General features: G+C 44.1%; 1 protein-coding gene across 1 annotated transcript in view; it reads right to left on the bottom strand.

Annotated features, from left to right (window-relative positions):
• Nucleotides 1-20,019, bottom strand: part of LOC309515442 (macrophage mannose receptor 1-like) — a 54,578-nt gene extending 34,559 nt beyond the window's left edge. The window contains exons 1-9 of the mRNA XM_082193242.1: nt 19,882-20,019; nt 17,717-18,121; nt 14,784-14,957; nt 11,987-12,145; nt 10,978-11,091; nt 9,025-9,168; nt 6,343-6,525; nt 4,107-4,264; nt 2,946-3,059 (exon numbers count right to left, since the gene is read on the bottom strand). Coding sequence (XP_082049368.1) covers nt 2,946-3,059; nt 4,107-4,264; nt 6,343-6,525; nt 9,025-9,168; nt 10,978-11,091; nt 11,987-12,145; nt 14,784-14,957; nt 17,717-18,121; nt 19,882-19,942 — 1,512 coding nt within the window. The 5' untranslated portion in view covers nt 19,943-20,019. The remainder of the gene's footprint in view (nt 1-2,945; nt 3,060-4,106; nt 4,265-6,342; nt 6,526-9,024; nt 9,169-10,977; nt 11,092-11,986; nt 12,146-14,783; nt 14,958-17,716; nt 18,122-19,881) is intronic.
• Between the last annotated feature and the right edge of the window lie 1,486 nt (nt 20,020-21,505).

The following is a 21,505-nucleotide window of genomic DNA, read 5'->3' as shown; positions in this document are numbered from 1 at the left end:
TCTGCACTTAGGCAGAAAGAACCAGCTGCACCAATATAAGACAGGGGACACCTGGATTGTCAGTAGTACATGTGAAAAGCATCCACGGGTCTTAGTAGGCTACAAGCTTAACATGAGTCAACAATGTGATACAGCAAAATAAAAGAAAGAAAGAAAGAAAGAAAGAAAGAAAGAAAGAAAGAAAGAAAGAAAGAAAGAAGCTAATGCTATTCTAGGTTGCATCAACAGAAGTATAGTGTCCAGATAAAAGGAAGTTACAGCACTGCTCTGTTCTGCCTTGGTCAGACCACACCTGGAATACTGTGTCCAATTCTGGGCACCACAATTTGAGAAGCATATTGGCCAGCTGGAATGTGTGCAGAGGAGGGTGTGCTGGTCCCGGGGGGAAGGCTACCGTTGGCGTAGTCAAAGTCCGGTCCTGGGTCACTGGTCTGGAAACAGTTCACAAAGAGCGAGGAAGCCGGGCGGGGACAGGAACACTGGAAGGGCAGGTCTGGGTCCGAGCAGGTACTCAACAACGTTGCTCCCACAACCTGGGACCGGGCTGACTGGCCTTTATCTTCTCTGAGGCCAGGGGCGGTCCCGGCCCCCAGGAGACCCGCCTCTCCTGGCCTTAAGGCGAGCACTCCTCCTGGGAGAAACCAGTTCCCTCCGCCTCTCTGCCCTAAGCCTCTGCAGTTCAGGAGAGGCTGGGGAGTTACTGGACACAGGGGGAGACTCACCTTCCTCTGGCAGGGCCGGGAGAGGCGCACCTGTAGGCACTGTGTCCTTAATCACCTCCGGAGCTAGAGTGGAGTCACCTGGTACCTGCTCCTGAGGATCCGGCACAGGTGCAGGCGCTTCAGATCCAAGGCCCCGCCTCAGCTCAGCCGGCCCTGGAGGCGGGGACTCTTGTGCAGGCTGGGGTTCCTCCGGTTCAGCCTCTGAATCAGATTCCCAGGCCATCACAGAGGGTGACCAAGATGATCAGGGGTCTGGAGACCAAGCCTTATGAGGAATGGTTGAGGGAGCAGGGTATTTTTAGCCAGGGAAAGAAGAGATACGCTAGCCATCCTCAAATATCTAAAGGGCTGTGTCAGCGCTGCCTCAGGTCCTAGCTCACAGAGGACCAACGCCAGTTGCTCTTTATAAACAAAAGTCTTTATTGTGGTTCATTGTTGGTTTGACACCCGTGGCGCGCAGCGCTACGTCTGAGTCCTTAGACCGGCGAAGCTCCGTCTGACTCCTCCCCTCCCCTACACCAGTTCAAGACCCGAGCTTTGCTCCACCTCTTCCTCTCCTCCTTTTGCTCCTTTCTCCTCCGGGTCCTCCTGTCCTCTGGGGTTACCTCCTTCCTACTTTCTTCGGATGCGGATTCTTCTGACTCCTCCCCACCCTTCCGGCGGGCTTTAGGACCTGGCTCCCAATCCGGGTTTTCTGCTGGCCCGCACGCCTCCACATTTGAACTTGGCGCGCGTGCCCAGCCACCTACTTTCCTCCTAACAGCTACACTGCTCCCCCCACTGCTTTCTCCTTCAGGGAGGCTGGCCGGACCTGCTCTTCCCTCCGCCCCTCCACTCTCTGACGGAGGCGTGGTCAGTCCAGCCTCACTCTCTCCTCCTGCAGGAGGCTCTTGTTTTAATCCTTGGGATTCTTCCCCCCCCCCCCGCTACACTCTGGTGGGGAAGCTACCCCTGATTTCCAGCTGCCGCTTGGAGACTCCCCACTGGCCCCCCTTGCCCTGCCTCTGGGGGCCCCCTTCTGGGAATCCTCTGATTCGCTGGAGAGACTCATGGAATCTCTCTGATCACTGGCATACCCTCCTGAGCTCCCCTCAGATTGTTCCCCTTCGCTCTCCATCTCCTCCTTCCCCTGTGGCTCAGCCCCTGAGCCCGTGACAGGCTGTCACATGGAAGATGGGCAGGCTTGTTTTCTCCTGCTCTGGAGGGCAGGACCTGTATTCTGATTACAATAATGGAGATCAAGAATAATGTCTGACAGTAAGAGCTGTTAGACCATGGGCTCCCTTGGGAGATGGTGGACTATCCTTCATTGAAGGTTTTTAAGCAGAGGCTGGATGGCCATCTGTCATGGATGCTTTAGTTGAGATTCCTGCATTGCAGGGAGTTGGCTAAATGACCCTTTGGGTCCCTTCCAATTGTACAATTCTATGATTCTATGACAACCCCAAAGAACACACACTTCCATAAGCACAAGAGATCTCAATTTGAAGTGTGGCTTCAGGCTATAATCCAGAAGTGAAGTTTCCTTGGTTCCAAGTAAATTTGATTAAGCTTAGCATTTGATACCTTGGAGACCAGCACAGATTTATAAGAATGTCTCTTCCTGTTATGGGCAGTGGGAGGATGGTATAATGCGTATCTGCTGGAACTGCCCTCATGAGAAAAAAGTTGCCCCAAGGCACTGCAAATTCCTCCCTGAGATCTGCATTTGCTTTTATTTATTTGCCTTCCAGAGGGTGTGCAAAACACATTTATTCTCTTTGGCCTTTTCACCACCTGGCAAGGTTTTATACATTTTTAGCAGTGATGCTGGACTCTCGAGTTTACTTTATTTTGCTTTATTTATCATTGTTTGCAACCTTAAGTCCTAGCAGTGCAGCTAATAAATTGTTATTCTCAATAAATAAACAAATAAAAGAAAGAGAAAGTTAAGTAACAGAAAACACTCTAGGACAACAGTCTAGATTTTCCCATTGCTAGCAGTAAAAAATAAAAGAAATGGGGAAAGCTAATGGTGTTGTAGTTGCTGAAGATGGGAGAATGCAATTGGTGTGTATATGGGAGAGAAAAATTGTACAGCTTATCTCAAGGCTAGAGGTGCCTCTGCATCAATGGGCAATGAATCCTATAGAATCTTATAGAATAGAATATTAAGAATAGAAATGGATGGCATATATTTTTATTTCACTTTTTAAACTACTACATGGTTCACTTTATACTTACTTTTTGGCAATTTGGATCAGCAATTTCAGGTTCTTCAGAAAGAATTGCCAAAGGTGCTCTTTTACAGATGTAACCAAGTTCCTCTTCACAAAAATTATCTGCCCAGTATCCATTCTGGAGATGGAAAGGTGAAGAAATGCGTATCTCAGTGAAGGAGGGTAGACTGTCTTTACACTTTCTCATTTTCTTGATGCAAAGTTTTCTATTGTTGCACAAGGGGGACAGCTGCACAAAACGCCCATTACATTTGCACTGCTCTGAATTCTACAGCCTCTACAATAATGAATTTCTATACTGAGAAAAAAGAATAAGTTGTGAGACTGTGAGTGGTGGTGCAGATAACGAGCTAAAATGGCACTCCACCCCCGGCCTAAACCAATAATACCAAGAAAAAAGGATTAGAGAGAGATTTATTTCAAGCCTGTTAATGATAAACAAAGTCAGGTTTCAGCCTGCAAAAAATTGGTAGCATTTGAAAATATACTTCTATCCCAACTGGAGAACTGAAGGTGAGGTGGCCTAATTCCCACCTTTGTAGACGTTTCCGATATAAAATTCAGATTTCTATTATCTTGTCTTTAAAAATGCATTGTTTACATTTGTTTGCAGATCGTGCATATTATTTTACTTTGCAAAATGTATTCTTCAATTTATTTTTACGAACTGTGTAATTTATTTTAATTTTTCTATTTATGGGAAGGTACACTTAGCGATGCCCAGAACTGAAGCATCACCACCAAAGTGATGGCACAATCATATCTGCTAGAAGCTTCCTCTTTAAAAAAGAAAAAGAAAAAGAAAGAAGGCGAGATTCTCAAGAAGATCATTTTTCATGTAGTGGTATGGAAACAGTGCTAATTATGACTAACAAAGGATGGGATGCAAATCACTGTCTCCTTACACCCCTAGTTCTCCTAGCATTGCAATATACAATTAGCTCTCAACAGGAGCAGCTGGCATGGTGGGGAGGGTGTTGTGGAGTCAGCCTGCTTACACCAATTATGTTGCTTACCTGGACAGTACAAGGACAGTGTAGGAAAGTTTGGTGTGCACTAGTACAGCTGTGGGAATGTCAGATTAGCTGTCAGTATATTTGTTTGGTCTTTCACACAAAGACGAATCCAAGGGAAATACATCTCTATTAGCGTTCCTTATTTTTACCTCCCCATTCATGAATACGCAGTCATTTTGCACATCATTTATGTGTGTGGGTCTTCCTTTCTGCCACTTGGTGAGTCTCACTGTGGATCCATCACTCCATTCAAAATACATCTGAGTCTTCCGGTCATTCAGTCCTATCCATAGACTATCCTCCGGCTCTAAGAACACAAATTCATCACGTTATTTACTCCCTGACTTTAGTTACAAAGAACTCGGGCGTGGAACAGGATCCTGTGCTACACTGCTCTGTGGGGTACAAATGGGGAATTAGCACCCAATTAGACACGTTAATGTGCAGCTAGCTCAGTGGAGGGAAACCTTTTTCAGCCAGGGATCCAGAATGTCCTGCGAGGAGCATTGCCAGTTGTGCGTTGGGCCAAAAACACGAGTGGGTAGAGCAATGCTACATTTCAGTCACACATAACTTATGGGTTTTTGCACACCCATGTGCAGTGAGCCTCTCTGTGGAAGGGAGCGGCAAGTGATGGCAGGAGGAACAAAGTTGCCACAACAACTTTTGGGGATTAACAATTAGCCAGAACTTTATTGATTACAGATGTAGGTAGGCTTAGGCACTGGCTGTGTATTGGCTAGGAGAAGGCTGAAGTTAGGGCAGGGTCATGCCTGAGGTTAAGGGCCACCTCAAGATGTGGGTCAACTAAGGTGGCCTGCCCTAGGCTGCAATTAGAAGTCCAGCTGCTCCCCACTTGCCTTCAGGACAGAACTTTGATTCTGAACACTTTTCCAGGATACCCTGAGATAGCGCACCTGCTTGTGGTTGGGGTAGTCCACCATGTCAGCCCACACCTGAAGACAGACTAAAGATTCCACCCAATACCTTATCTGCTGAAAGTTGTGATGATTACTATTAGGAAGACAGAAACCCCAAACAGGCCAATTTTGTTTGCAGGCAAATTCCTTCCCAGACTCTAATACAGCAACCATTTTGAACCACAGCAAAGTCTTCAAAACGAGGTGCCCAAGGAACAGTATATAGGGTTGGTGGGAAGGCTGTTCTTCTGCCAACTGTGCTGACAGTCCAATGCTCAGCAGGCTTTTAATTTTCCACAGGTGGACCAGAGTGAAGACTAGTACTCGGATCTGTTGCTCAAACCACCCCTCCAGGGTCTTGATTGGCCCAGAATATTTAGAATTTTGACAGGCAATCCCATCATCCCACACAGCTGGCTGAGGAGTATTCCAGTGGCCAGCTGTGAGGGCAAAATGATCTTTTCTGCTCCCGGGGAGATGCGCCAGGACTGCAACTGCCACCCACTCTGAATTTTAGGCGAGTGACCCTTGCAGCCATACTGTCTTCTCCATCTAGGCAAGCAAGAGCCACTACCAGCAAAGCAAAAGCTCTTATGGTGGATGTTGAACACATCCAGTGCGTGTCGCCTACGGAGAGCCCCAAAAGCTAGACTGAGAGCCCAGGCCTGAATTCCCCCACCCCTGGGCAAGCCAAAAAGTTTATTTTGGAGTGTCAGTCACATAATGCAGCATTGCATATGCATTAGCATCTTCACTAACCTGGTACCCTCCAATGTTTCCCATCATCCCTGCCCATTGGTTATGCTGAAATGTATAGGGTTTGTAGTTCAAAACATCAGGATGGAACCAGGCTGAGGAAGGCTGTAATAGTCTGTGCCATATATCACATTTGACATTTTTGTGTCCCATATTCACCATCATCATAACAACAACAACAACAACAACAACAACAACAACAACAACAGACAGACAATCCCTCCAAAATATTTTTAATCAGGGAAGGGGTCCCAATAACTTTCCATTCCAGCCTGTGGCAACAACAACAAAACTTAAGAAGAGCCTGCTGCTCCATCTAGTCCAGCATCCTGTTTTCACAGTGGCCAACAAGATGCCTCTGGGAAACCAGCAAGCAGGATTTGAGCACAAGAGCAAACTCTCCCCTCCTGTGGCTTCCAGCAACTGGTGTTCAGAAGCATTGCTACCTCCAACTGTGGAGGCAGAGAATAGCCACCATGGCTCGTAGCCACCAATAGCCCTCTTTCCCACAAATTTGTTTAATCCTCTTTTAAAACTATCCAAGTTGGTGGCCATCACTGCCTCCTTTGGGAGCGAGTTCCATAGTTAATTCTGAGCTGCGTGAGGAAGTCCTTTCTTCTATCTGTCCTGAATCTTCAAAAACTCTCTTCCCCTTTATCTCACATATATCTTGGATACCAGGAGAACGAAACTTTCTGGATATACTTACGGTAGCCTAGCTGAGAAATGATGAAGCTGTGTTCTTCAATGTTGTGTATACTTATTAAGTCTCCACCTTCCTTTCGACAGGATGATAGTGCCTGCGGCCACGTCTTGAGGTGTCTGTAAAGGCGGTAACAGTGGCCTTCATACGCAGCCCAGCCATCTGAACATTTAATAGGCTTTGACCTACCTAAAAAGAGAAAAATCATGTTTAAGATAGCATGACTGGATGGATTTCCTTAAAAAAACAACAACTGCATGCTCAGGTGCACTGAGCTCACTGCCTGGTGCCTTGCATACATTATTATTTTTTAAAAAAACAACAACCAGGACTATGTCTTTGGATCAAAACAGGCCACAACTTTATTGATTACAGATGTAAATGAATTTGGCTCAGGCATTGGGTGATTCCCTTTTCAGTCAGCCCGCCTGCTGACTGCTGGTGATGGGGTCGATTCTGAGATAGGAATGCCCTATGACTTACACCAAATAGGAGCACCCCATCAGAATCGCTACCTAGGGGAGCGCTATGGTCCTTAACCCCCATCTGGGCTTATGAGCACCTCTCTTAGGATACCTTTAACAGGGTACCCCAATTTCCTGGAAGGCAAACCCAAAGAACAGCACCCCTTTTGATTAATTACTATGGATCCTACCCAATGCCTTAACTGCTACGTCTTCTGACGGCCATTGGGAAGCTCCAAAAGCCTGACATTGGCAGCATTTGAAGGTATCACCTCTCAGACTTCTCTTCTCTGGGCTAAACACACCCAACTTCCTCAACTGTTCCTCATAAAGCGTGGTTTACAGACACTTGATCATATTGATTGCCATCCTCTGCACATGTTTCAGCATATCAGTATGCTTAAATTGTGGCACCCAGAACTGGACACAGTATTCCAGTTGTGGTCTGACCAAGGCAGAATAGAGTGACCCAATTACTTCCGTTGGTCTGGACACCATACATCTTCTGGTACAGCCTAGAATTGCATTAACTTTTTTTGCTGTTGCCTCATACTGTTGACTCATGTTAAGCTTGTTGTCTATTAAGACCCCTAGATCCTATTCACACGCACTGCTGTCAAGCCAGGTTCTATTTGTGAATCTGGTTATTCTTGGCTAAGTGTCCCTGTTGAAATTCATTTTGTTAGTTTTGGTCCAGTTCTCCAATCTGTTAAGGTCCTTTTGTATTCTGATTTTAACTTTTGCAGTATCATCTACCCCTCACAGTTTGATTTCATCTGCAAATTTGATAAACATCCTCTCAATTCCTTCATCCAATCCCAAGGCAGAACTCTGTGGCACCACACTTGTTGAAGGCAACCTGCTCTCTCACACACACATACACACGGTCCTTAGAAATTATGTATTGTCAATTAATCCAATGACAGAATTTGGGACTGAGACAAATGTTGTGTATGATGCAGAAGGGGACTTCACACAGCCCCTTTACTGGGGTCTACCAGACTTAACCCTAGCAACTCATGGGGCTCCCTCATCCCAGGAAAGTTGTTGAACAGATCCTAGGTTTGTACCAGGTCATGAGGAAGCACTATCATTAGCTGTACTTCAAAGTCCTGCTCAGTGTTGAAAATAGCTGCAACCGCAGAGGTTGCACCACAAGTGGTCAAAGCTTCTGAGGAAGAGGCTTCTGGTAAGACCCTCCCCCCTTCTGCAACCACTTCAAAACCCAGTTGAGGTAACAAAATGGTGGTGAGCTAAGTCTACAAGATCTGAGGTGGGACTGGGAAGTGGGGTCTCTCTCCCCCTGTGAGGCATGTTTTATGAATTTGCACAGCTCAGCCAAGTGTAGTGAGTGGAAGTGGCAGGCCATCTGAGGAGGCCACCCTTTACTGCAGGAAATTGTGAAATTAAATCTGAAGACATCCTTCCACTTGCACAAGATCTTGAGCAAGCAGGAGCACAAGGAAATGTCATAGAACATATAAACTTTTATAGCATGGCATAAACTTGCAATCATATATTCTCAGCAGTCCTAGCAGATAGTTTCCTCAGAGGCAGGCTTTGGGAATATGGCACCCTGAGCAAGGACAAAAGCTGGCATTCCCCAATATTTCTTATTTTCACATTCATTCATTCCTTATTTACTTATTTATTTATTTATTTATTTTGTTCCCCCTTGGCTCGGTGCCCTGTGCGGAGAAATTGCCCACACCACCCTAATTCTGTCTCTGCTTTCCTCCTCCTCACACCTTTTCAATGACTTGACTGATAATAATTATAAACCACATTCATAAGGATCACAAAGGTTTACACAAAAATGTAATAATCACAAAGTTAGATGTAGGGGGAAGACTGTTTGAACTTTGTACAGGAGTTCCAATATATTTCTTTCTTTTCTATAATTCCCATCTTTTTTCATGATTGAATTCTAGATTATATCCATCCCATGGAAATCTACTCAGGCACGGACCATATGTGGTCCAGGTTTCTGTAACATATGCCTTTTTAGACCACGCCTTACATCTTTACCGATAGATAACTTATTTTTGGCTACTGATAAAATATCCTCCAGCATCTGAGTCCAATAAAATGCTTCACATTGCATACAGATAACAAAACCTCCATTACTAGAGAAAAGTTTTAAGAAATATTGGACACTGACACACTCCATAACTTATGATACAACAATATAAAGGTAAACTTCATTCCCAGTGCAGCATCCTACCTGAAGAAATAACAGAAGTATCTAATGAAGAATTTTCTCTCTTGCAAATGTACCCAATGTTATCTTGACACTTTTTATTCTGCCATTTGCCATTTTCAGACTGCATTGATCCACAGATCTTTTCTGTTTCTGGAGATGGGCTACCTTTAAGAAAGAGTGAGAAAAACTGTAATTATTTTTTGCTTTGTACTAACATAGCAACACTGTAATTATTATTTATTTCAAGATGTTCCTTACAAGATTTTAAATGCCAATATACTTTATTGATTCATTAAAGCATGTATATACAGCCCTTTTATGGAATGGGTAAGGCCTGTGTTGTTATTGTTATCTGTCTGTCTCGAGAGACAATAAAGTGCACCTCTGGGGATGAACTCAAACAGCTGCAGTAACAGCACCAAAATTACCTTCTCGTGGTGCAAGCCTGGACACTGTGTCTGGAAGTCCTGGGCTACCCAGATGACAAGACCCCACTCTTGGCCTTACTGGTGTGGTTCAAAAGATAGCAGAGAAATACGTGTGCCACTAGTTTGGCTGCAGGAGTTGCTGGAAGGGGGTGTATAAGGTGCCACCAGTGATGCAGCAAGCTGATCAGCTGCCTGTGGGACAGGGCGAGCTGGAGCAGGATGCTCTACGGGGCCTCCGAGAAGTCTGCCTGCCTCCTCCCACTCAGCCGACCTACAGCTGAGGAGGAGGCAACGGGTGGACCATTTGGGGCAGCGCAGAGCCTGCGGGCACCCAAGCCACCGTGTCACTCCCAGGAGAGACACGTGGCTCGGGTGCTCTACAGGCCCCGCCGTGAGTGCCGCACAACATTTTGTCACCCCCCTCAGTGGTGACACCCAGGGCAAATTGGCCCCCCTGCCCCCCACTTCCTCCACCCCTGGGTGCCATCCCACTGTCTTAGGGACTCCAGATTTGTGTCGGGTTTACTTCCTTAGCCTTTTCTTCTCCCAAATATGTTGTTTGATTGACATTGAAATGGAAAATAACTCTGTATGTGTTTAAATGTGTGTTTCTTCTTCTGCTGGTACCTAAGACACTATTATGGCTTAATTGGATATATAGTACATTGAATGATGCCTATTGGAGCCCTAAAGCAGAAAATGCTGGGATGTGTAACATATTTTGGATATGTCCTAAAATCAGAAAATTCTGGGAAGATAGAATAACCGAAATTGAAGTAATAATTGGCTATGTTTTGGAGCCTCTAATATTGTTATTTGGTATGTTAAAGTTATTGTACCAAGATGGGAGAGGTAATTAATGCAACAATGCTGACTGCTGCCTTGAAGCATTTACCATATTTATTTTGATTACTCATTCTGTGTTTTTATATTGTGATTTTATCCTGTGAACCCTTCTGAGACCTGAAGGTATAGGGCATGTCAGGGAACTGACATCGGAGCTAGAGGCGGAGGGAAGGCTCTCAAATGATGCGGGAGAAGGGCCCAGCAGGGAGAGAGGCAGCTCCGCAGATGGGGAAGCAAATCAGCGCAACACCAGGGATATAGAGGGGCTGATGGGGGAATCGGCGAGAGGGCTCCAGGACTCTTCACCGGACACCAGAGGGGAGAGCACGGGTCCTCCGCTACCCATGCCCACACTGCGCAGAAGACTTCCGCGCAGAGAGAGTAGGAGGAGACTGGGTGTCAAACAACTTTTATGTTGGAAAAGAAACGCCCAGTGACGGATTCTGCTAGCGACTGAGGCAGCCACGAAGTGAAGGGCTGCCCAGACTGAAAGGTTTAGCAAGGCAACAAAGCCTGGAGAGGCGGCAACTTACGCATGAGCAACCCATACACATTACAGGGCAGTCTACATTTTTTAATAATAATAATAATAATAATAATAATAATAATAATAATAATAATAATACCACATGTGACTGAATACTAAATGGAGATGGCTTTCAGTATTTATTTAGTTGTTGGCATGCCAATGTTTACTCACCTGGAGCCCAGTTTAAATATCTAAAAGGACGATCGCCAATCCACTGCCACCCACTCTCAACATCGAAAGAGTTCAATCCAATCCAGTAGTCATTTTTCTTATCATTTATTAATCCTATTCAAGGAAAAGAATATCAGTCATACTGAATTACTGCCACAGGCATATGATGTCTGCAGCTGCTGTAGGGAGGGCTGACAGAATGGACACAGGATACTGGTATTGGGTTGAATTAGGCCACAGCACGGCCGGAGGTGGGGAGGGGTACGAGGTGTCCATCCCCTCCCCTGGCTGAGCAGGAAGATGGCAGCCTCCTGGGCCCAGCTGCAGTCACACTGTGTGGCAAACATCCTCCTCCGGAGCCCCAGGTAAGCAGATATTATGTAGCATGAGGTTTATAGTTAGGAAGCTGGAGGCAGCGGCCAATGAGAAAATGAAAGAAATACAGTGGAACCTTGGAAGCCGAACACCTTGCAACTCAAACGTTTCTGTCCCAAACGATCGAAAACCGGAAGTGATTGTTCTGGTTTTTGAACGATTTTCGGAAGCCGAACTTCCAGCATGGCTTCAGTGGCTTCTGAGTGGCTTCAGGAAGCTCCTGCAGCCAATTGGAAGCTGTGCCTTGGTTCTTGAACTCGAATAGACTCCTGGAATACATTCCGTTCAAGAACCAAGGTACGACCGTACTCATTTTTTATGCTTCTAGGGCAGAAATTAGATGAAACATTCTGTCTAGTATGCAGGTACAATGCTTCATCATCTTCAACCGACACAACCTTACATGTAGTTCCTCATACAGTTGTTAAAGACACAGAAGAACTACCAGATCTTTTGGTAACCTGAGATGCAACGGATAACCTGTATGGGGATTGTTCGAAACTCCTCTAGGGGTGAGGTTACTTCTTATATAATGTTTATGAAGTTGCTGTCTATAGTTGAGACGGTATTGACTAATTAGCAGAATATCACAGGACACCGATTGCTTCTTCAGGTCAGCCTTGTTATGTCCTACCTGTCAGGTATGCTTGTTCTTGTAAATCGGTGATGCTCAATAATTCTGCATTCTGTTGCTGGCAACTTTTGCTTGCTTGGTACCATGTTAGAGCTGAGTAGGAATTGATCTGATACAGATCCCCTGTCCAATGGTTTCTGGTCCAGAAAAATTCATCATCTGTAAGCATTGTTAACATTAACATCAAATTATAAAATTACAAATGGTGAAGCTAAATCTACAAGTGAGATACATTTGATGACTTAACATACCACTTATCAAAAGAATACCTCAAACGTTATGGAGAAACATAGAAGCTTATGTGATACTTGGGCAGCATCACTGGACCTCACTCCATAATCAGAGGGCTTCTCAAGCCCCATATTCATGCATTCAGTGTGGATATCTGCAAGGGAGAAATATGGATACCTGCCCCCAGGTCCTGGAACTGCAATCAGGCCATCACAGCATACAAATTTAATAAATAAAAACAAGAATAAATAATGTGTGGCCTGTACTACCCCAGCAGTGGTATACCTTGGGGTCTCAAATTTCAATGGCATCCTAGGCAATGCCAAAATTCTACCTCACCTCCTCCTTTCACGGTCCATTCTAAATAATCATGTGGCATCCCTGGCAGAGCTCCTGAGGGTGTGCACCCAGTGTAACTGAACCTGTAGAGCTTCCCTAAATTCACCTTTGACCCCAGGGCTCCCCTCACCTCACTTCTGCTTTGTCACACCCCACTCCATAAAAACACAAATAATCACTGGACAGACTTCAGAATGGGAGCCCAAAGCCCAGAGCCAAGCACAAACATTCACCTTTAACATACCATTACACACATTCCCCAAATATGGAGGAACATATTTAATTTTAGGAGCTCCACTCATTCAAATTCCTTCTCTGCTTTGGGCTTCTTACCACAAGGAAAGAACCTGCATGCTTTGTACAATATCTGAACCCCATTCCCTCTCAGCTACTCCCCACTGAACAGCTGGTAGTTGGTAGGAGACCAGGGGACCAGATGAAATCTAGCTGCACCCTGAATTTAGCACCCTACTTCGGCTGTAGGCCTTGATTTTGAAGTGAACTACATGCTTATCCCTCCCACTTTCTAATGAAGAAGTACAGGCTTCATACTATAGGAGGCCCTGACATTATTAGTATCCATTTTGTTCTGATCCACAGGGGAAAGTCCTGTCGCCCCACATTTTCTGCTTAAATTACACAATCTATAAAACAGAGAAAATAATAGCTGCTTCCCTTTTCTCTTTGTAGGAGAAGCATCTCTCTAAACAGCGTATTTATGATGATAAACTAAAAGCCGCCTATCTTATACCATCCACTGAAATATATATATATTTTATAAAAGTGCAGATAAATGAATTTGTAATGGGTTTAACTTTACTGGACAATATCCACAGTGTCTCCCCCAAATCTGACCCCTTCGACCCATGTGTCAAAACCCTTGCAGTAATCCCAGCAAAACAATGCAAATAAAGTCAATGCGCTGGTAAACTGCAAGTCCCACTTCAGAGCTATGCAAATAGATAAACTTCTGTATGCAACTGCATCCTTAAAATTGCCAGTATATGAGTGAAAAAATCCATAGATGCATGTTTACAAGTGTGTCACCAACATTAGAAGTTTGGAAAGCTCTGCTTTACACCGTACCAAATCCCTTCCCCCCTCAGCTGCTCCCCACTGAAGGTTGGGAGGGGACCAGATGAAATCTGTCTTCATCCTGCATCCAGCAGCTCCTGTTACGAGGGAGCCGGCACACAGCTCATGGAGATAACTGCTGAGTAAATCCATATATGCAGAGACAGTGGCTTTTTAGTCCTTTTATTAGTATCAAACAGAATACACGGAGGCTGTGGAATGTACTCCCTTAAGCTTGAGCTGTTGCCCAGGGTGCCCGTCCCTCTCCCTTAGCGCTGATTTCCTACATCCGAGACTCCTCCTGGCTGGCATGGGAATCTTTCTGTCTCTGTTTGGCTTTCTGCTCTGAGACACGAAGGGAGCATCTTGTTCTAGGATAAGAAGGGAGCTCTACCAGGCTTTCAAGTGCCATGATGTCATTTGTCTGCTGTACTGTTTCTATCACACCTGACTCCTCTCTCTGTTCAGGACCAGGGCACCTGCTAGCTTGCTCCTGTTCCTCACCCTCCATTATTTTCCAACTCTTTGCTTCCTCTTCTGGGGTGTGTCCTGTCTCAAACCACCATGACCCTGGGTCCATACAATCTTCATCTGCCTCCTGCCTGGAAGCCTGCTGAGGCGGAGGTCTCTCCTACTCCTCCTCATCATCTGGTTAGTCCCTGACAGCTCCCCACCTTTGGTCTAGACTTCAGTTCTGGCCTGAACTGAGCTGCATCCTTATAACCACCGCTTTCCAATGAAAAATGGCAGGCCTGATCCTGTAGGGTAGCCTGACATTACTGACAATTCATTTTGTTCTGACTCATAGGAGAGAGGTCCCCACCCTCCATTTTCTTCTTAAATTGCACAATCTGTACAACAGAGGCAACAGAGACAGCTTCTCTTTTTTCTTTGTAGGTGAACATCTACTCTAAGCATCAAATATAGGATGGCAAAGTAAAGGTTTAAACAAAACTTTTTTAATTGTTTACCTGCTAGATAATTTATTATGGTCGGAGACCAGCTTATAAAACATACTTGGGGGTACAATCCCAGAAGGAAAACAAACATTTAAAACAATTTACAACAATAAATTTAAAATTTATAAATGCAATAAGTATATAGACACTTAAAACTTTAAGATAAGCTACCACAGAGAGATGAAATTATTTACCTTTTATTGGACAATATCCAGTTAAAGAGTCTCTATCCACATCTTCAGTTGTTCCACACCAAAGTTGTCCATGATTATCATCATCTCTTATGCATTGAGCATACCATTTGTTCCGAAACTTGAATGGAAACCTACATGGGGCTCCCAAGGCATTGCCTTCTATAGTATACAGAGCTAAAGGCAAATTGAACAGACTGTGTTATGCCGGACTGATTTCAAACAGTTATGAGAATTAGCTAAAGCAGAAGAAATGAATACAAAACTCTCAATATAGAGCTCCATACACACACACACACACACACACACACACACACACACACACACACGCAGATGCACACATACACTTTTTTCCAGTGTTCACATCCCTCAAGATTTGAACATCCATTCTATTGCATCAATGCATACATGAAAACTTCCCTTTAATTGAAGTAAATAATCAATCCTTGGTGTGTCCAGCCAGGGTGGGTTGGAAAAGACTCCTGGTTGAAACCACTGCCAATCAGTGCTGACAATAAGAGGTAGACGAGCCAACATTATGTCTTCAGACAAGGCATCTTGCTATCTTTCCAAGTCCTTCTGAAGTAGGCTGCATGGTATGCACACTCAAACACTAGTGCCCATAATGGAATGCCTATTCCAGAGTCGGGTGGCCAAATAAACAGAAAAGTATAGCCCATCCAGTTTGGGTAGACCTGAGCCCTTGTTGCAACACAAAGGAGGTGAAAGCATTGCCTTCTAAGGCAAACAGAGCTAAAGGGAAATGGAGCACATACAGTGGTGCCTTGCAAGACGAAATTAATCCGTTCCGCGAGTCTCTTCGTCTTGCGGTTTTTTCGTCTTGCGAAGCACAGCTATTAGCGGCTTAGCGGCTATTAGCGGCTTAGCGGCTATTAACGTCTTGGCGGCTATTAGCGGCTTAGCAGCTTTAAGAAAAAGGAAACAAACTCGCAAGAACTCGCAAGACGTTTCATCTTGCGAAGCAAGCCCATAGGGAAATTCGTCTTGCGGAACGACTCAAAAAACGGAAAACTCTTTTGTCTTGCACTTTTTTCGTCTTGCGAGGCATTCGTCTTGCAAGGTACCACTGTACTGTTCAGGGATAGTTCTATCATGGAATGGATTTTCAGTTTCATTTGCAACTGAAAAACTTCACTTGAACACTTTGCTATGGCAGAAGGCACATGTGTGTTTTGTGACAGGAGTGAAGCAGCACCTGGAAGTGGTGAATGTTTCAGTGCAGCATCTTCAGTGAGAGAAAGGGAAATCACACGTTCCCAGCACCCTTAACAAACCAGTTTGCAGGATTCTTTGTGGAGATGTGCTTTGAATATATGGTTTGCACATAAGCCTTAATGTTTGCTCTGCAGTTTCTCTCAGCTGCTAGAGTTCAACATTTTTAGCTTTTGCCCTGTTCTTGTGATAGCTGGAGTTTGGACTGATTTGTACCAGGGGATATTTGTACCAGGGGGTATATACGAGGAACACATCCACACTTGAATTGAACAGTGTAATTGTTTATGTCCTGCTCATTTACTACTGGACTCCACCCCTTGCTAATAAGACTGAACCCTGGAGCATGTTCTCTGCCCCTTTACTGCTGGCTTCTGACAGCAGACTCCACCATTGTCACTCCTGATATTTCCCCTTGATATTTCCCCTAGTTAGCTTTTACCCCTTGACTAGGGATGGAAGAATTTGTCAGTTTTGTTTCTCTCAGTTTCTTTTTTCCCCCCAAATGTAAATTCAGTTCTCCACATTTCTGCAGGAATTTGCACTTTAAAAAATCCTCGTGATTTATTCAGCATTTTAGTGTGAATATCTCATATGGAGCACATTTTATATGCAGATTTGACTAATGTGTATATTTCTGCAAGCAACTTTCCCCAAAATATTTTTTTGCAAATATGTTTATTTTTTGTGCACACTTTCCCCTAATAGGTACCTTTTTGTAAGCAATGCTTGGTTGCAGAACTACATTGCAAAATTCAGGCAACTGTACATTTTGAAGGGAAAGTCTGTTTTAGTTGTCCTAACGTTTTCAAAAGTGCAAATGTGATAAATTCAGCTTTAAATGCAAACTGAATAGAATTTAATCCCCACCCCCACCCTTGAACTACCAGGTCTACAGCTGAGACTTGGATTGGTAGCAGCATTTTGTCTTTCAAGTGTTGGAGTCTCCCAGAACAACAACAACAACAACAACATCCAGTTCTATTGTGACATGAAAGTAACTGGAATTTTCATAGTACTTATATTTGGCTGGAATTACATTAGTCCCTTCCTGGGACTAATGTATGTGTGTGGTGTTGGGGAGATAGAGGACAGACAGTCAGAGAGATGGAGAGGCCGGGTGACATATTTGTCTTTACCATGGCAGAAGCCAGAGGTGGATTTAGGGCTGTGCAAGCAGGGCACAAACACTGGGCGCTGAGCTGAGAGGGCACTGTCTCAGAGCCCAGTAAGCAAGATACTGGGCTTTGGGAATGAGGCACAAGGCCCTGACAGGGTCCTAGAGTCCTTCCATCTCCTTACCAAAGCCTAGTTAGCACATTCCCATCCTTGGGGAGGCGATAGGAGGCCTATATGCCCCTGCCCAAACCCTCATGCCTCCTTCCCAAAGCCAAGAGCCTCCTTACCTGTCTTTGAGAAGGCAGAACGAGGGCTGGGTGGCGGTGCCAAATTTTGACCTCACACGAAGTGCCACATTACCCAAGTCTGTCACTGTAGAAGCAGACTGTTTTAAACAGCCTCTGCTGCCCGTTTACTGTGGTCCTGATGACTGTTATCAAGTTTGGTTTTTCTACTGATATATTTTGAAGTTGCATGCTTACCATCATGCCTATTTCACCCCCTGATGCAGGGGATTCATCACGCTTGAAGCAAATACACAACCTGGTCATTTAAAAAAAGAGAACAGATTATCTGAACTTTACCTTCATAGTGTTTAGAACACAATTTCTCTTCAGTTCCATAGATCTTCCAGGTATTCTCACTGGTGGCTTTATTAGACAGCATAACACGATCTTTTCGACCACCCTCAGGAGTTACAAACAAATCTTGGTGTTCAAGTCCAAGGAACTTTGTATCATTTGTGCATTCCCATTTCTGAAGTTCAGTGGTCTCATTACAGGAGGAGAGTGTGACCCGGGCCTGGTCTGACTTGGAAGGCACTGCCAGGCATAACTTTGTCGCCATGTTCAAAATATGGCCGTCGGAAACCCACCTAAAATTTTGCCGCTCATTACTCTTATCACAGTAGTCCAGGATGATGGAACGAGTGTTCCAAGACTGTATACAAAGCTTGAGGTTTTCATTATATATCAGAAAGCTGTCACTCTCTGTAAAATTAAGAGAGGAAAAATAATAGGAAGGAACTTTGTGAGAAAGTTGCACAGGGCTCTTGTAGTGGATCCCACTTCTAGCACCAATTATATGGTGGATCCCACTGCTGTACACCAATTGCGGTAGCTCCTACCTATGGACACATACTATAATCACAACAACAGGTTAACTTTGGGTTCTTGTTTGAGGGAAAACTTTGATACGTGGAGACCCAGGCAGAAGTTGAACAGATAAGATTTATTTTATAGAACAAAGTTAATAAAACAAAGGATGTGTCAGGAGATAATGTACTTTCAAGAAGCAGTTAACTTATTTAATATTTACACTAAGTCTAATGGATTCCATTGTAGGCCTCCAATCAAGGTAGTAAGCACACAGCTTCTTTTAAGCTTCAGTTGCTTATGTTCAGTTATCGTGCTTCCATTAGATGTTACAGGTTTCTAGACAAGTTGGTAAATGCTTTGCTTATTTTCAGTTATGTTACTTCAGTTCCTGAAACAAAATTACTTCGGTGTTACATACACAGCTTCCTCCACAGCTTAATTCTTTGGTTCCTAACCAAGGTGGTACTTTTTGTCAGTTACCCTACCTTTTTACAATCACACTCCTGAGGTATTTCAAGTAACAGACCCAAGGGATCACCGCACCCCTCTTAACTCGTTTGGGAGTCTTCTATTTCTAGAGGAGCTCTCCCCTCCTGACTGGAATGAGACCTAAGTAAACTGTAACCTCACAATTTCTACTTCTCCTGGATCAAACTCAGCCTCCCATTTAACTCCTGGCTGAATACTCTCCCTAGGCACTGCACACAGTCTTTTAATCTAAGCTAAGAGTCTCCTTTCTCTAGCTATAGATACTTTCCTCAGAGTGGACACAAACAGACCAGAAACAACTCTCCCTTTTGCTTTCTCTTAAACTTCCTCAGAAATGGCTCATTTTATTCTCCCTCCCAAAATACTGTTCCACCTACCTCTGGCCAGCTGTCTTGACATTTTTTTAGCCATGATATGACCTAGCCAGCTAAGGCTTGTGAGCTTCTACTTTAACAGTTCTTTGTTTATTGTTTTTAACAAAGCTTCATAATTTCTTTGATTTAATTGTTTGAGATCAACTGTTAAGATTATCCTGAGGTATTTTAATTATCTTTATCTTTGACATTTCTGTCAGCCGCTTTTGAAGTGTCACCATCAAATTAATTGGTAGTATTTTTTTATTTTGCATAATTAATTTGCAATCCTGCAGTTTGATGGAAGATTTCTAAGTGTTCTTTCAAAGACTGAAGCACAACAATTGAATCTTGCACCATTATCAATGTATCATCAGCAAACACTGTCATTTAATGAAGATGTTGAGTATTTTTCATGAATAATATTGTTAACATGTTATTGTTTAAGAATTTCTTATATTTAGCATTTTTTTCTGTATTGTGCAATAATAAGCAACAGGGATATGACTGGCCTCTGTATAGGTAAAAAGCAAAATATTTCTTGAAGCAATAGAACACAATTTAAAAACATGTTTTCAAAATTGTGTTAGCAGTTAATTTATTGTAACCCACACCTGTTTTCTTTGTTGTGAGCAACTTAAATATTAAATTAGTTATTATTCAATCTAACATGTCATGGATTTAACTTCAAAGCTGTACAACTTTAACGTCCAGAAGATTATTTAAATTTAACCAATTAAAAGTACCTGAAATATTCACCTCAACTTATTGCTAAGGTAACAATGGTGATGGAAGTGAAGAAGAGCTTACCTGATACCTGAAAAGCTGGTTGAATGAGGATCAAGAGATTTAGGAACAAAAGGAAAGACATTGGCCACAACCAAACTTGCCACACCGCTCCCGTGGAAATAAAAGAAATCAGAGTTTGCTGCTTTTTAAGAACTCCTTCATAAATGAGTCAGGCAGAATGATATTTTCACTTCTGTCTTTGGCATTATGAAACACTTGTAGCACACTCACTTAGATTTTTTGCTAAACTTTTAATCAGCTTCCTTCAGAGGAAAAAACCTATTTCTGCTGAAAATAGGTTATTTAGATTTATTTCCCATCACATAGGCTGGTACAACTCACCAAGCCAACATACAGTACACAGTGCTACGGAAGGAAGTAACTAAAGGATTCTCATTGATAACTATGCTACTGCTAAGCCATGACTTGAAGATCAAGTCCCAGATCAAACCGATAAGGAATCTCTGTGGCTAAAGTCAGTGAGATCAGCTGCTCAGAACAAAAAGCTGACTGGAACTGTGTAAGGCCTGGCATGTCCCAATTGTGGGACCACAGACAGCATGGAGGCTGAGTGTGTTAAGGTTAAGACTCGAACTGCATCCTTGGCCCACAAAGTTTACTCTGTAAGGTTTGCTGTCGGATTTCAGGAGAGTGAAAACTCTTGTTTGAAACTCCTGCCCTTTTCTTGGCACCCTATAGATACTTGAAGAGTGTGCAGATACAGTCTGTGACTAAGAGCCATCTATGTACAGTGGTACCTCAGGTTAAGTACTTAATTTGTTCCGGAGGTCCGTTCTTAACCTGAAACTGTTCTTAACCTGAAGCACCACTTTAGCTAATGGGGCCTCCTGCTGCTGCCACACCGCCGGAGCCCGATTTCTGTTCTCATCCTGAAGCAAAGTTCTTAACCTGAAGCACTATTTCTGGGTTAGCGGAGTCTGTAACCTGAAGCATATGTAACCTGAAGCGTATGTAACCTGAGGTACCACTGTAGCTCCTTCTTGTAATAACCTAGGTCCAGTGGTGTAGCGTGGGGAGGGCAGAGAGGCGTTGGGGTTTTTTTTAGGGGCACAACCAGGCACTCCCATGACTGGCTCCCTCACTGAGGCCAGAGTCGCAGTGAGGGAAGCTGTGTTCAGGTCGGGCCTTTGGAGCCTGGCTCCAATGAGCGAAGGAACTGAAGAAGCAGCTTCCTGCATGATGGCCCAACTGCTGCAGCTGGCCACAGCTCCACTCCCAGGCTCCAATGCGAGAGTGCACCCCTGCACCACTTTCCGAGGCTGGGGTAGGACAGTCAGACCCCAGCTGTACAGGGCTACCAGGGCAGCATGTGTGAGCCCTTGAAGCAATGCACTTGCCCCAGGCAACAGTACCATATGCTCTACCACTGTCTAGTTCTTTAAGAATGCACTGGATGATATTCCAAGCCACCAACCCTTAAGAGAGCTGGAACACACACACACACACACACACACACACACACACACACACCATTTATAGTCTCTGCAGGCTTTAGTCTTTTCTGAAATCTTGAAAGTTTCAGAGCTGATTTTCAGAAGGGTGAATTTAGTGGATGAAGTCAGTCCCAGCAATAATCACTGCAGGTTCTGGGGAGCATGAAAGCAAAAGTATATACAACCCACCC

The sequence above is a fragment of the Podarcis vaucheri genome (genome assembly GCF_965113315.1).
Source record: "Podarcis vaucheri genome assembly, chromosome: 12".
NCBI classification, from domain to species: Eukaryota; Metazoa; Chordata; class Lepidosauria; order Squamata; family Lacertidae; genus Podarcis; species Podarcis vaucheri.
Note: the sequence above shows the minus strand (reverse complement) of the source record. Positions and strands in the feature narration are given on the sequence as shown.